Source organism: Labrus bergylta, chromosome 12, assembly GCF_963930695.1.
Source record: "Labrus bergylta chromosome 12, fLabBer1.1, whole genome shotgun sequence".
Taxonomy (NCBI): domain Eukaryota; kingdom Metazoa; phylum Chordata; class Actinopteri; order Labriformes; family Labridae; genus Labrus; species Labrus bergylta.
In genome coordinates, this window is record NC_089206.1 from 5,826,557 (window position 1) to 5,842,075 (window position 15,519).

Below are 15,519 nucleotides of genomic sequence, written 5' to 3' on the forward strand. Positions count from 1 at the left end.
GTTAAAGGCTTACTGAAGGACTTTCATATCAGATTTTCAGACCAGATTCTCTCTTTGGACACGCCGTCTTCGTCTCCCCTCCTTTCTCCCCACTACCCCCACCCATCCCTTTCTGTTTCACGTCTTGGTTGCCAGTTCTCATAGAAAACTAAACACCCTTTGGGGCTTGTTAGTTTCCGAGATACGCAGAACTAAAAGGGAGCTAACGTCAGAACTAGTAATAAAACGATTTTTCAGTGTAAACAGACTGCAAAGAGATGCTAATACATCTCAATCCTAAACACAAACCTCAGGGCCAAATAAACTGCTGCTCTCTGTGTCTTTGAACAGAGATCATTTTAACATTAAACATTACATATTTGGTCAGATACCAAGCTAGCAAGGAGAAGAATATTTAGTGACATAAACTAAGTCAGCGCTCATTGACATGTTGATTTGAGATTAAACATGAAGCTTGGGAGTTTTCTCAGTCCATTCGAGGAAAGGCTAAGTAGGGATATAAGTCCTGTGTTTAGTCTTCAGAGAAAATTGGCTTCAACTTTGTGCCGTCCTTGATCTACAAGGACCGGAGTAAAGCTGACTCACTGACAGGTTACTGCATTCTTGTGTCGCCTCAGCTGGCCTGGACTCCTAATCGCATCAGTTGCTAGCTGAGAAAACACAATCCACACACGTATTCTTGCGTTGTCTTTGGAGGAGAGCAGATGTTGCAGTAGAGGTGGTCCATACATCAGGGTAATGTTGCCTGTCCATCAGTTTGGTCAGGGGGCGGTGGGCAGGGCCACCCATGTGGTATTTCTTCATGGGGCAGTTTGTGAGATATCGCTGGCACTAAGTGAGTGTGTGTGTGTGTTTGTGTGTCCCCCTGTGTGTCATATACTCCCACAGGGACAAGTCCTGGCAGCTGCAGTTATTTTGGTGAGGTCTTTGTTGTTTCTCTGCTGGGGGCCCTCAAGGTTGTCACACATTGGCCCTAGCATATAGGAGGAACGTGCCTCTCGTTATCACTCCTTTTTGTAAGGAAGGCGGTTGTAGCAGAGCAGACTAAACACCAGAGCTGTGAAGTTGAAGGGCATGTTTGTTTAAATCTGCCACCGATATTTGTCTCCTTTCACAAACAGATAATTGACAGTGTGTCTAAGGGTTGTCATGATTTGACAGACTGCTGATTTGACTTGAGCCCTTTCCACACATGCACTCCTGAAAGTTCTAGAAACTTTCAGTCAGCTTGCCCCTAAGATCTTGCTGAGTCGCTCTTTCACACACATCCCTCACTTTGGTATAAATATTTCCTGTCGGCCGGGAGGAGTTGGGGGTCTCCAAAGGCAATACGCAACATAAAAGATGCCATGAATGTAGCGGATGGAGGCATCAGAGTTTCTGTCAAAGCTTCCTGTGATTGGACGTATTCACAGTTTCAACAAAAGTGTGGAGAAGGAGCATTCTGGCGAGAAGAAAACATAATAAAGCAGTTTCATTGTGTGCACGGAGATGGCACCAGTTGCCAAGTTAAACATCGCCCTCTTCCACTCAGTTGTGGTGAATTCTCCTGATTATTTCCTGCTGCATTCTCACATTGGCTCACCCCAACTTGTTTGGGGGAAATTCAACAGTGTGGCTGACAGGAAATATTAAAGATAAAGTCAGAGTGAAATATTTGTGTTTGTGGGAGAACTATTAAACACTATTAATCTTAAGCCTTAGTTCTGCACCTAGTCCCATGATGCATCACTCTGTTGTACCAACAGAAATGTGTCGTCATGGAGAAGTTGCCGATGCCTCTCCTCTTTAGGAAAGAGATGTTACATAGAGAGAAAGTAAGTGCTCCTATTTGATTTCCCCCCCCCCCTCAGGGCAGAGTCAAAGACAGGCTCGCTTTGATGTCATTTAGGTTCGTCAATGCTGCAAACAAAATAGAATACCTTAAACTGGGTAATAGAAAGTACGGGTCTTCAAGTCCTTAATTGGAGAGTGTGGTCATTTTAAGGGTATTCACTCCAGTTGTCCCTTATTGTTTTCCCAGATCTGAGAGTTTATTTGGATAAAGCTTCACAGTAATTAGTGGCTTCCTGGTTGGGCACTAGAGAATATCATTATTAAATAATACCTCTCTAGGGAGTGGGGGAGGGGGGGGGGGGTTAAATATAGTACTGGGAGTTCCTCCAAGGTTCCTCATCCTTGGGGAAATAATCTTGCAGTTGAAACTAAGCTTTACATTTCAAATGAAATCTTTATGTGTCGCTTGTTCGGTAGGAAGAGAGCTATCTATACTGCCCATCTGTTCCTGCTCCTTTACAGTGACTGCCTTGTTTCAGTCATGGCCTGATCAGCACATAAAAGAAGTTCTAATGAAGCTGTTTCCCCTTCTCTCCGGCTCGTACTCCCCTTTTCTGACTCTGACACGGATCACAACATATCTGCAGCCTTTGAAGTAGCGGATATTTCATTAGCTTTAATTAGTCTTGGTGACTGTTCTTGCGGTTCTTGCGGCAAGCTTTCTGTCCATTGTTTCCTGGCCGAACTTTGTTCCCTTGAAATGTTTTGACCAGTTTGCAGGATACAGCTCTGTAAAGCATATTTCCACCAAACACTTTGAGTCCAGAAGCATCCTTAAAACACAAACCTACATTCTAAACCCTTCATCTGTGGTGTCTTCTCTACCGCAGACAATACTTTTAAATATATGTGGGGTTGATCCCTGAAGGCTTTGTCACAAATAGACTCTAAAGAAACATGCAAACACAGTAAAAAATAATTGAGCGTCAAGCCTCCAAGTTGCCATTTCTGGGAGATTTGAGCCTTTTCATTGGGTTTACTGGCAAGAAGTGACAACTCTGTTGACCAGTCGAAGACCTTTGTGGTTCTTTCTCCACTTTTGAGTCATGTCTGAATGGATTTTTTTGATTGGTAACACCCACCAATTTTGGAACCACACTTGTATGTGAACCATTGATTTAAGTTTTTACTAGTCGGAAGGTTAGAAAACAGAAAAAACCGTCAAATTTGAGCTCAATTTATTCAACATGGTTAAAATCGTCAGTGCATTCGGGTAAACGACATCAAATACATTTTCTGAGTGTAGCTAACATTATCAGTGCTAGCACCGCTAGTCTTTGGTCCACATGCTACGTAAACATCCACATGCCTTTGCTGATTACGCATGGCTCCAGTCATTATAGTGGATATTGGCCAGTTTAACAAGACACAGCCTATATACAATTTTATTTCTATTTTGTGGAGATGATGCAGGTCCAAATTAATAGACATTTTAACTATTTATTTAAATAATTCAAAGACAAGTTATTTTGATTCTGTCTATGTTCTATGTTAAATAATTTAGTCGACTTATCGCGCACATCCCTAAACTGCACTGAGCTTTGCCTGTACTAAACTGCTAAACTGTGCTTAAACGGCGTGTATTGTGCTGAAAACAGTTCAGCTTGTTTCATATGTGGCTTCCTCTTATTTACCCATTCTTCACCTGACTGTAGCAACTGGCATCAAGACTTTTATACAAAATCTAAAAGAATCAACACCTATTTTTCTAAAGACCTGCCCCAGCTACAGTGATAATGCATGATAGGCCACATGTGTCTTTTAGGTGCAGCTGTGAAGCAGCTGGATCCAGCACCTTTCCTTGATTATAAAGGAAAAGTTGTTTACAGCTGTCTGTGGAAGTTTATGGAGTGGACTTAAATAGAATCTGGATCAGAGTGTAAAAGTCTGCCTTGAAAGCACAGTGCAGGAATAAGGGATACAAAATAAAGCATTTTGTCAAATCCATATTGATCAACAAAGATCATAGTCCCATTTTTATTGAAATACAGCACAATGAAGTCCGGCTTTGCACAAGGGATCCTCTCATAAAACCCAACAATGTTCAAGAAGTCTCCTCAGTTGACATTTCAGTGCATGTCTACAGCCTTCAAAGTGTTGGGAGAATAAATGAGTCACCACAAAAACATAACATGGTCATTGTTGCCTGTGCCAGCGTAACAGGCCTAACGTTGGTGAAAAACTTGTCATTATGGTGTTTAGTTCTTTCCATTTAGGAGGAAAAACAGGATGTAGCTCCTCCCTGCACCGCTGCAAAGCCCCAGGGTGGACAGCAGAGATGTGGAGAGCAGTGGGTGGAATGAGTGTTTGGATCGTAGGATATCCTCTTTGTTCTGTTGAACTGAAGAGGAGTCATTTAAAAAGCGTTGCCCTTTGACCTGTTCTCCTTGACACCGTCATGCAAGCAGACTTCAGTGTGTGTTTGTGGACAGACACTGTTAACAGTCATTAGTCAACAAAAAAATCCAGGACCCAGTGTTCTGCTGAGCGCAGCTCTAAACCCATGACTGTTATTGATTAGTGGGACAGTTGATAATCCTAAACCGGAATTGATACAGACAGATCCAGCTGCTCACAAAATTGTGATAAATCTGCCTTCACTTCTGTCTGTATTTTCAAGAGCAAACTCTGGTGTGGAATAATACAGCGGATGCCAATGTTTGAAAAACTGTGTTCAGTCAATGCTGGCTGCAAAAGCCAAGGAATCACCATTATGGCCCATTTTAAAACGCCCTTTTTACTGCAGATATAAACATGTTTACAGCTCTCTATAAATCATTTTTTTATTTGTGAGAATTGTATAGAGGTTTAATTTTTATGCCACTTCTGTTTTGATTATATTAAGCCTAAGAGTTAAACATCATAAAGGGCTTGGATGGTTTGACTGAGAGATGTTTGAGAGAAGGCTAGGCTGTCCTTAAGCTAAATTGTTAATGGCTAAAGGCTCTCAAGCAGATATCTATTTGGCCTGCTTCTAGTCCAGCTCTTTGCCTGCTTCTTGATTAGCCAGAAATTAGTTTGAGTCAGCATTTCAATCTTAACGACTACCATTGTTTTGGTTTCATAACGCTTCTTCAGAAACCAATGGGTGACTTCACAGAGGCTATGTCCATGTTTCATACAGTGCATGTATTATCCTTAACACTTTCAACACTTTTGAACAGATTAAGCCTGTTTGTTTTAACCAGTTCTTGATATGTCCTTGTTTCCTGTTACCTCTTATGGCAGCTCTCTTTCTGATTGTCACTTTCTATTTTCTCTCCTCGCTTCCAATCATTTCCTTTCTAACATTCCTCAAACTGTAACCTCTCTGCACCTGCCTTGCTAACTCGATCCTTCTCCCTTGGTCCTTGTTTCGCTTTTCTTGTTCGATCCTTGACCCTTGGCTCCTGTTTGTGCCCTGTTGACCTTTGCGTCACGTTGCTTCCCCCTCTGTCTCTTGCTCTTTGCTCCTCTGCCTTATTGCTTGCCATAGTACACTCGTTGGATTCTTCATATCTGGGGAACATACAGAGCCCCCCCGAACCAGACTACAGTAAGTCCTCAAGCACTTCCTTCCTTTTTTTTTATTGAAGCTGCAGTTTCTCTCCTCTCTTGTCTTTGGCACACTCTCCAGTCACCTGCTTCGCTCAGTTATGCACTCTCATTTCCAAACACACTCTCAGATAACATTCCAAGGAAGACTCAGCTCGGGCATGCAGCGATTGAGTCCGGCGAGTCTGTTTTTCCAAGTGTCTTGCAGGCGTCTCCCAGTGCTTTCTGATGCCAAGGGAAAATTATGGGGTTTGTTCCATCGAGTAATGCTGCAGTTTATCTCACTCGAGTGACAACACTGACGTTTCCAGCTGAAAAAAAAAAAGATAAATTGGAATGACATTTAGTGTAGCTGTTCATCTCTCTGGACTGCCAACACTTGCAGAAATGCATTCCCCGATTTAATTTGAAAAGTGTGTTTTGTAATTCTAACCTCATGCAGATGTCTTGTCCCATTGATTCAAACCAGCTTTCTCACAGATTACATACAGTGTACTCGTGAACAGCGATGTGGCAGGAGGCTATAGGCTTTAGTTTTGAGAGGAAGCACCATTTATGCCATAGAGAGTTAGTGGGCCTTGTGCCAAATTATTTAGCATCCCTCTGGTATCGGTACTCATCATTGGTTGGTTCATACGTTTAGGTATCAGGAAGGAAAATATGGTATTGGAAGTAAGGTCAAATGTTTCTATTCATTTGATACTTTTCAATACCATTTATTTTTTAAATGATACAATCTTATTTTGACGTTTGATGTGATCGAAAAGTACCAAAGCTTAATAAAAAAAAAAAAAAAAAATACAGATCTTCAGTTAGATTTTTGGCCAAAAGCTGCAGCAAGAGAAAACAGTCCATTCAGTTTCACAGGTTGGTTCAACTACATGACGAGTGATAACTGAGATACTTTAAAATGGGCATGTAGGCAACGATTCCTAAATGTGGCCAATGTTTTTTTTGCCATTTAGATAGTGTGCAGGAGTTTCCTTGTAATTTGTGGCTCTTTAAATCAAGAAATTGGTTGTCAAGGATTTCCTTGTTTGCAATGGTATCGAAACAGATTTTGATATCATTTTATATGAATAGTATCAAACCTAATATTAAAGTTCAAGAATCGTGACAATGCGAATTGGACCACCTTTTCGAGAAGAGTCCAAGTTAATACACAATATTGGTTTTTAATGCTTACATTGCAAACCGTGGGAGGGCACAACAGAGCAAGCTTAACTGCAAAGCTATGAAGTTCCCCAGAGGGCAATGAGTGGACTTGGAGACAGAGTTGTTTGGCAGAGCACCAACAAAAGGGTTAAGTAGCAGGGGTCCTGTCTACAAGAGTTAGGCTGATACAGAGGCAGCTGGTATATGAATATATTACAGTAAGGCAGAGGGGGATTAAGAAAGAGATGGATATGAGTCAGAGGTCAGAGGATGAAGAAAAAACATTTGATGGGGAAAAAATGTATCGTTGAATATTTTTTATGGGATATTTGAGGTGGTGTGGTTTGGGCCTTGTTGTTATGGATTCTGGCGCTCCCTCTCTAAATGGCTTGGGTGGTGCCAGGCTGATGTTGTGGGCGCTACCTTGGGGGTTGAAGGTCAAGCCCAATGCGGCTTGGCTTTAAAGGCCAGGCTGGGCTCACTGCTCAATCAAGTCTTTGTCTTCTACATAGGCCTCTATGTGTTCAGAGGGGGCCCATTGCACAAAGCCACCACAGTCCTACTGAACAGCTTTAACAGCTGAAGAAGTTTTCAAAATTAAAAGTGTGGAATGCTCCTTTTCTTTCCTCTCCATCCAATTCATCATATCCGTGCTCTTTGACAGATCCATCAGTCTTGGCTGTATAGCTGAGTTGGACAAGGGGATTTCCCTTCTGCTTGAATCAGTGAGTGATGCAAAGGAGAATGAGTCTGGAAGTATAAGAGCCGCTCGTTAGCAGCAGGGCACAACCCGGGGCTCTAATCAAAGGATCTTAGGCGGTGGCAGTTCCACACTCGCCTGTCCGTGTCGTCAAAGGGGGCTTACACAGAGAGAGTTGCGGCTACGAGCTTGCTGTAGACCCAGCGGCGAGGACCCACTCAAGTGATTAGATTACATGCGGGTCAAATGAGGCGCTTTGATGGCTATAACTTTGAAGTTGCCTGTCTTTTGGTTACCACATTCAGGCTTCACAATTATTTCAACAAGTCTGACAGTAACAGCCTGCAAAGCAAGAGCTCAGGCACCCTGCCAGGCTGTGTTGAAGCCTGCAGTTCTGCTCTTACACGTTCACATCACTGTGTGTTTTCATAAGCAGTGCTGAGTTTACTTTGTCTTAAATGAGGCTTTTTGCTCACTAGGAACGGGACGCCTTGTAGTGCCAGTGCTGTGCGAAGGGAAAGAGGAAGGTTTAGAGAGGCCAGCTGTTTACCAGCCAAAGCTCAGGCAGTGGAGGGTAAGGCAGCATGTTTCCCCACAGGCCTTAAACACAGAGAAGCACACAGACCCAGTGAGTCCCAAAATCTTCAACTTTTAATTAAGTGGCTCTCCTGGTAAGCAAGATAAATGCCTGCTGTCAGAGTCTACATGTCTTGAGATATGTAATTATCAAAGGAGAAGGGAAAGGGAGGAAATAGTCAACACAAGAGTTGGTACATCCTCAATCGACTACGAGTGTTTGTGTAGATTCCTTATCAGCATTGCTTTGACAATGCATGTGTGCAACCAGGGGCTCAGCAGATGCCCATTTAGAACATGACTCTTTGCTTTTGGCATTGCAAGTAGCATCTGACTGCAAAAGACAGTACAAATATTGACTTCCTCCCTAAAACCCACACTGCCAGCCTGAAATCAGAGGCTGGCAGGCCAGTCCTAACAAAGTGTTGGCAGTAGTGTGCGAACGGGGCACCCTGCGGGCCTGAGCTATTTTAAGTTTCATGGGCTAAGCCTGTGACATTGGAATTATAATAATACAGCTGACATTTTGGAAGATAATAAACAACTCCAATAGCTCATGAAGATGTTTTACATGATAGTTATATAAAGTATTAGAAAAGGTTTCAAGTGTCTGTCTGTAAGTGGACTGGTGAAGTTGATTACTTGAACTAATCTGCTCAAGAACAACTTCAGAAGCAGATGATCCTATAAAACGCTAAGCTTAGTTTGGATGTGTGGAATTGAAAGTGGCTCTGATATGCTTGGGGTTAGTAGAATTATCTATGTGTGGACCTTTGAATTACAATATTTTTACAAAATAAAGTGGAGTTTGTAACTCTGCTGCCGATAGTTATAGTACATACTGTAAATATCAAGGCTGATTGTATCCATCTCTATTGGTGTCCATTATGCACCTTTATTCTAATTTTTACACAAAAAGTGTCAGTACATTAGCTTTCATATTTGTAAAAAAAATGAGTAGTGTATGTTTTGGTCCAGCTCAATCACTCTCTATTTAAGCCACCATGGATGTAGCTGGTGATTTTTTTCCCCCCCTGTAAAATCGTTACCTGTATTAGGGCGCACTCACTCTAGGCAAAGAAGTCCCGTACCGTGCTTGAGCATGATTATCCCCCCCTCCCCATTCCCCCTGCTAGCCTGCCCTCACACTGATCCAGGACAAATCGGGCCTGAGCATGGTTACCTCTTGTACATAACGTCATAATACAACACATGAATGGCTTTACGTAATTATAAAGCGTGCTTAGTTTACAAGACAGGCAGATGTAAAAATTGTATCTGTTTCTATCCACTTATAAAGTAGATGGGTGGATTTTTTTTTTCTTTGCTGTGCAGTATGAGTGCTACAAGAGAGCAGAGAGAAGAAGATATGTATAAGGTCGGAGTGATTAGAGGGCAGAGCCAGTCACAGTGTAGCTTTTTTTCTTGGTTGAGAAGTTTACTCAAGGACACTGTAGCAGAGACACTGTTGATGTAAAACCAGCTTCACGTTTTAAAGTGAATCATTTGATTAATGTCACTTTGTTGACCCTTGATAACGTCCGTTACAGCAGCCTGACGTCTGTTGATTTGATACATTTGGAGGGAATGTTGAGCTTCCCTCATACAGCCATTCACAGAGGATTTTCCCCCTCTTCCTCTGCAGCTCCTGGCACAATACTGATGCTGACTCAAACTCCCACTTACCTTCCAAGCTCTCTGATATCATCGGCGTTCAATCGGGAGGTCTGTTGCAAACATGTGGCCTCGGTGCTTTTGGCTGGTATCCACTCACTGTGTATCTGACTGTTTGCATTGATTTTGGTTTCAGACAGTGAACTTAGGGCTGTCTTTTGAAACAATGGGCCTTTATCAGCAGCCGTCTGCCGCTATTTCCGAGCATGTTGGGAATGTGTTTCAAGGTCTGTGACGATCAGAAAGACACACTAATAGGAGGACATGCCTCAGTACTTTAGTTTCATAGTTATATCTGAGTATCTGGGTCTAGAGCATGCCTGTGTCAGCGTGTTGCTCCTCTTAGGGCAAATGTGTGTTGCAACGCCACAGTGGTCGGTTTTAGCACGGACTATACCACATATGAGATATGGAAATAGATGCCTTAATTTGTATGTGGCTCCTATTGAAGCCACAGACGTGCTCTTTTCTGAGGCAGTAACCCAGAAGCTTTCCTTGGGGAAATAATTCCCAAACAGTTACCCATATCACTTCATCTTTAATGAATTTAACGACTTGAATCTGGCTTATAATATCCAAACCCCGGCAACAGATGGGACGTTAATACTGAGCCTGTGGTCGTTTTTCTGTTATTGTGTGTGTGGCTGACTGACAGACTCTCCTCCCCTTTCTGTGTTTTCTAGTTTATTACAGAGCTCTCGTCAACTTCACCGACTCCCTCGTCTACGGCCCCGAGCTCGAGGACATCTTCTCACCAGCTTTTAATGAGATCTCTGAAGCAGTGGTGGACACAGTACGTCTTTTTTTCCCCCCACATTGTAGACCTCTACAGTACACTAGCTAACGTTACCTTATAAGGTTCAGGCATGTTTTTTATGGCTTTGATTTAAGTATGTGTGACTTTATGCCTGAAAGTGAGGCTCCAGATTGTTTATTTCAACGTGAACTGAGTTTCTGTTTCCCTCCCACAGCTGGAGTCGGACTACAACAGGATTCCAGGTGCCCAGACAGTCAGCGTTGTCCTCATTAAGTAAGAACACCAATCCTTAAATCACTCCTTGTGACACCCAAAGTGGATACCCTGCAGCTGTGTGCTGCCTGGGTGTCTCACTTTGGCACAGGTGATATTTATTTTCCCTTTTTCCAAACTGCACGAGGCCTGCAGTCAGTAATTAATCAGGAGTGAGTAATCCCTCTAAAGGACATCCAAAGTTACCTCTAGAGAGCTTTAACCATCTGTAGTGCACTTCCAACAGTTAGGAGTCTCACCAGGCATTGCCTTTCTCGCTGCAGGAAGATGATAAGAGAGGACGGCGTGGACGTGTTTGTGGAGTTGGACGTGGGTTCGGACTACAACAACAACGACGACCAGATCCGCAGCGTGCTGTACAACGTGGTGAAGGAGGGAGCCATCGCTTCCTATGTCACGTCAGTTCAGGGCTTTCAATTCAGACGGCTCGGCGAAGGTAAGACCTCGAGAGAAAAAAAAGGGACACCACTTAGCTAAGTTAAGAACTGACCTTATTTACAAGGCAGCCATTTTCCTCTGAAATCACACAGTTATAAAGTCTCACTACTATTTCTTACTACTTAAGACGTTTATATTCAGGGAATCTCACAAGTGGTTTTAAGTCACTCCTTCTCAATTGACCAGAAGCTGAAAAGAAAATGTTTTGGGAAAAATTTGGAAGGACATTTTCGATTGAGGACGGTGCACAAAAATCAACTTATCAGCAATTATCTAAATATGCTGCAAATAGCATAATAGCTCGTTTTGTAGCCATAGGGCAGATACTTCAAAAACACAAAACAGATTTTTATAATTACAGGACAGTGTACAAAACATCACACAGAAAGCTCACAAACAGTTTTGCAAACACAATGGACACATATCTTACATCTGTCTTTAGATTTCTTTCTTACATAACATTACAATAAGCTATCTAACTTTGTTTGCTAAAAATTGACACCTTTCCAATATTAGCCTACATTGTAATACTATCAAACAGTACCCTTAGCTAGGAGGTGAATGATGCTAGCATTGGTCGTTTTTCGCGGTTAAAAGATAAATTGTTGAACATGGAAATATGATGTGATCTTTCTGGTATGTTTGATTGAATTTATTCAGCTGCTGATCAGTGTGAACATTTGTAAAATGAAAGCATATTGTCACAGTCACCATATGAGTGCAACCTGGAACACATTAACGTCAAGTGAACTTCACAACCTGGACGTGACTTCAGATCAAAATGGTGACCATGTGAATATGAATATGTGAAAGACTGCCACAGGATGTCTACAGGAGATAAAGGTCCACCATAGTGGGAGGCAGTGTCCTTAACTTTTCCCTCTGGTTTCTAGCTCAACCTCTACCTCCCGTGGAGCCTATAGCAGTGCCAGGTTTGTACACCATGGCGGCTGCATGGTGACTGAGCCGACTGTACTGTAGAAACTGTAGTGCCTTTAGAAAGAACAGTCGAGCATTTTGTGCGTTCTTATTTTTCAAAAAAATGGACGATGACCTTTACTTTACCATGTGTAAGCAACGGTCATGTGGCCTGAGGAATGTTTTGCATGGAAGCACCAATGCAAAGTGTAGGAGTGTGCACCACAAAGTCCAATAGTGCAAACTGGTTAAGAAGGACTTTTTGCATGGCATGAGATTGAGTAGTGATGTTCACCGTGATCACATTCAACTTTTGATTGAGAGAAAGTCTGACAACTTTGTACACAGGCATGGCAACTGAAGGAAACATGATGGTACCTTTTCACTTTTTCATTCTAAAGAATTGGTTCCAGTCAAGCGATCAGTGTATCAAGTCTTTCTACTGTCTCTCTATCTATATGTCTATTGCCTTTCTAAGGTCCAGTTTTTAAGTATATCTTACTAGCCTGTCTTTGTCACACCAGTGTCAAGTTCTAGTGTCTGACTAGTTTGTTTTTCTTTTCTGTTGTGCTTGTTAATTCAGTACACAAACACTCCTGTCCTTTAGATTTCTACACGTAGAAGAGAGAATGAAGCAGCTTTATTATGTGCATGACGACCACACCGGTCACATGATGTAAACATCATCACCCCCACCTGATTGCTCACGGGGGAATTTTCTAAATATTACCAGCTGCGTTCACGTATCGGCTCACCCTGACTTCATGTAGATAGCAGATATTTACTAGGGAGCTGGCTGGAATGGATTGTATTGGAATGGATTGTATGTTTGCCTTCACACATGAAGCTCAACCTGAACATTTTGGGAAATTTCACGAGTTCTTTGTCCATGCGTGAAAACACCACAAATGCGTGGTGTAAATGTGTGCTATTTCGGCTTTGTCTCTAGTGTCTAGTCTATGTCTAGTCTATATAGTCTTTGTGTTTTAACTTGTTGTTGGTCTTAGACATCCTTCTTGGCTAGTATGTCTACTCTGTTCCTTCAACCTAGTCTGTGTATTTAATCTGGTCAGGTCATCTAATCTAGTCCCTGAGTCTAGTTGGTTTGCTAAATGTAGTCAGGATTGCTAATCAAAGCTGTACGTCCAGTCTGGTCCATCTATCTTGTTTGTTTGTCTTACTACTTTGTGGGTCTTACCTAAATGTTTTATCAGTCTGTTAAGTCAGTCACCACGTTCTCTAGACTGTGTGATTCGACTCGTTTATCTTGTCTCTGTTTCTTTACTTTCCCTTGTGTAATCCAGGCTGTGTGTCTAGTCTAGTTTACAGAGTCTATCTGTTGTCTAATCTAGACTTGTTGGCTAGTCTAGTCTGTTTATGTGATCTTAAACACATAGTTGGTTTGATGAATATTTACAACTAAGCTATACCATCCTTCATTTCCTTGATTGTGTTGAAACACCCCCGTCAATGCTGTTGTTCTTTACCTGACTTTGTTGTGTGTTGTGTGATGTATCATTAGTGTAGTGTATCGGCTGTACTTTAGCCTTGGCTTGCATGTCTTTGATCCCCTCCCCCCTCCCTCGATCCCTCTGCATCTTTCTCAGTAACCCCCAGCATCAGACCGTGCATGCCAGATGAGCACAGGTGTGGGGATGGGACTTGTATCCTGATGGAATACCTGTGTGACAACAGACCAGACTGCAGAGACTTGAGTGATGAGACCAATTGTGGTGAGTGGCTGCAGCATGACTGGCCAGCAGCTTGAAACACGGTCGGCGTCAGCATGCACTGCTGGCTGGATTTTATATACACAGCATTTTGAGTAAGGGTCAAGCTCTCGACTTAAACACAAACTAAGTCTAACAAGAGATTTGTTTTAGAAACCAAAGGACCGCCTCCTCCAGTCTTAACCACCCCTCCGCAAAAAACCACCATCAAGAAGCCCCCGAGGCCCCCGAGCCCACCTGGACCGTGCAGAGTGGATCAAGCCACATGCCAGAGTGGAGAGTGCATCCCCCGAGACTACATCTGCGACGGAGAGAGGGACTGCTCGGACGGAAGCGACGAGTTCAGATGTGGTATGTGACGCGGCGTCGGACATGTGCGCGCTCTCAAACAACAGCAGACGCCACAGCTAACGTCCTCTTATCTTATTCACAGGTACTCCGTCGCCTTGCGAACCCAACGAGTTCAAGTGTAAGAACGGCCGCTGTGCCCTCAAGCTTTGGCGTTGTGATGGAGACAACGACTGTGAGGACAACTCGGATGAAACAGACTGCCGTAAGTCATCAAAACCTTCCCTTAAAGGAGCAGGTCATCATTTTATGGAATCTTTCTTAAAAACGAGCGTACTAAATGGAGCAACCTCTCTTGTATAGCGATACAATTTAAATTTACCTCTAGGAAATTGTTAGCTGAGCTTACTGTAAAAACTTCAACAAGCTTATTTTTAAAAAACTGCTGCCAATTTTTAAATGTTGCTTTTATTATGACATTTTTCATGACTACAGCCACCAAGGGTCCCAGCGACAGGTGTGCTCCTGAACAGTTTGAATGCCTGAGCGATCGCACCTGCATCCCGGCCAGCTACCAGTGTGACGACGAGCCAGACTGCCCTGACCGCTCCGATGAGTACGGCTGCAGTAAGTCTCACACCAAACAGCTGTCCACAGCTCTTGTTTGTACATTCCTTCTCTCACACAGATTTCACTCCTTTCTTTCACGCCTTTTCGCACCACCCTCTCTGCTCCTTTTGACTCTCCTCTGCGGTCACCCTCCGAGTTCCTTTTGTACTCTGTGACTAATTTTCTGTGAACCAGCCTCTTTTCACACATGTTCTGGCTGAGACACAGAGCTTTTTTGTCAACCGTCCATTAAGAACTGAAAGGGAGTTGTGCATCCATAGCCGAGAATCACTGTATGTGTCCGCTGACTGTCAGGCATTTATGAGCTTCACCGGATCGCCACATTCCAGTCACATGCCGGCCTTTTCGTACATGTGCATTTTATTATGTGGTTAAAAACAGTTCTCATCTTCCTGACACTTTACAGCCCCTCCCTCTGTGACAAGCCCACCAGAGGAGTCGGTTCAGGCGGCGCGGGGGAAGACGGTGACGTTTACCTGTCAAGCTGTGGGAGTGCCAACCCCCATCATCACCTGGAGACTCAACTGGGGGCACATTCCTGTCAGCAACAGGTGAGTCTGATGAGATACGCTGCATCCACACCCACTTTTTTTTTAACCTTTTATTTAATCTAAACTGACCTACAACCCAAGCTAATACTACAGATGACTTTAGGTCAGGGGAAAATGCTGCACTAAGAATTAAAAAAAAACCTCTGAAGTTAAAAATTAGCTTTTGTTGATGCAACTTGCGGAAAGAATCACGTTTTACACCATTTTTTCATGCTATATAAACCCAAAACATCTGCCTCTGGTGAAAGCCAATCTTGTCTGAGTGATTTGCAGCAGTGAAAAAATTCATCCTCTTTACACTTGTCTCACCTGGCGTGCCATGATGCGTGCTCTTTTGAGACGCGCCGTATAACTGAAGATATCCCTCTTGAATCAGTGTTTCTACACTGACTCATCGTATGCAGACCTGTGATTTCACTTAACTCAGATATTTGTGGTGAAACTCCAACTCCTAAAGTT

General features: G+C 42.9%; 1 protein-coding gene across 3 annotated transcripts in view; it reads left to right on the top strand.

Annotated features, from left to right (window-relative positions):
- Positions 1 to 15,519, top strand: part of hspg2 (heparan sulfate proteoglycan 2) — a 102,003-nt gene that overhangs the window by 33,939 nt on the left and 52,545 nt on the right. For all 3 annotated transcript variants that reach the window (XM_065961083.1, XM_065961084.1, XM_065961085.1), the window contains exons 4-11: positions 10,159 to 10,268; positions 10,447 to 10,505; positions 10,769 to 10,941; positions 13,469 to 13,594; positions 13,745 to 13,942; positions 14,025 to 14,144; positions 14,375 to 14,506; positions 14,916 to 15,060. In XM_065961083.1, the coding sequence (XP_065817155.1) occupies positions 10,159 to 10,268; positions 10,447 to 10,505; positions 10,769 to 10,941; positions 13,469 to 13,594; positions 13,745 to 13,942; positions 14,025 to 14,144; positions 14,375 to 14,506; positions 14,916 to 15,060 (1,063 nt within the window). The remainder of the gene's footprint in view (positions 1 to 10,158; positions 10,269 to 10,446; positions 10,506 to 10,768; positions 10,942 to 13,468; positions 13,595 to 13,744; positions 13,943 to 14,024; positions 14,145 to 14,374; positions 14,507 to 14,915; positions 15,061 to 15,519) is intronic.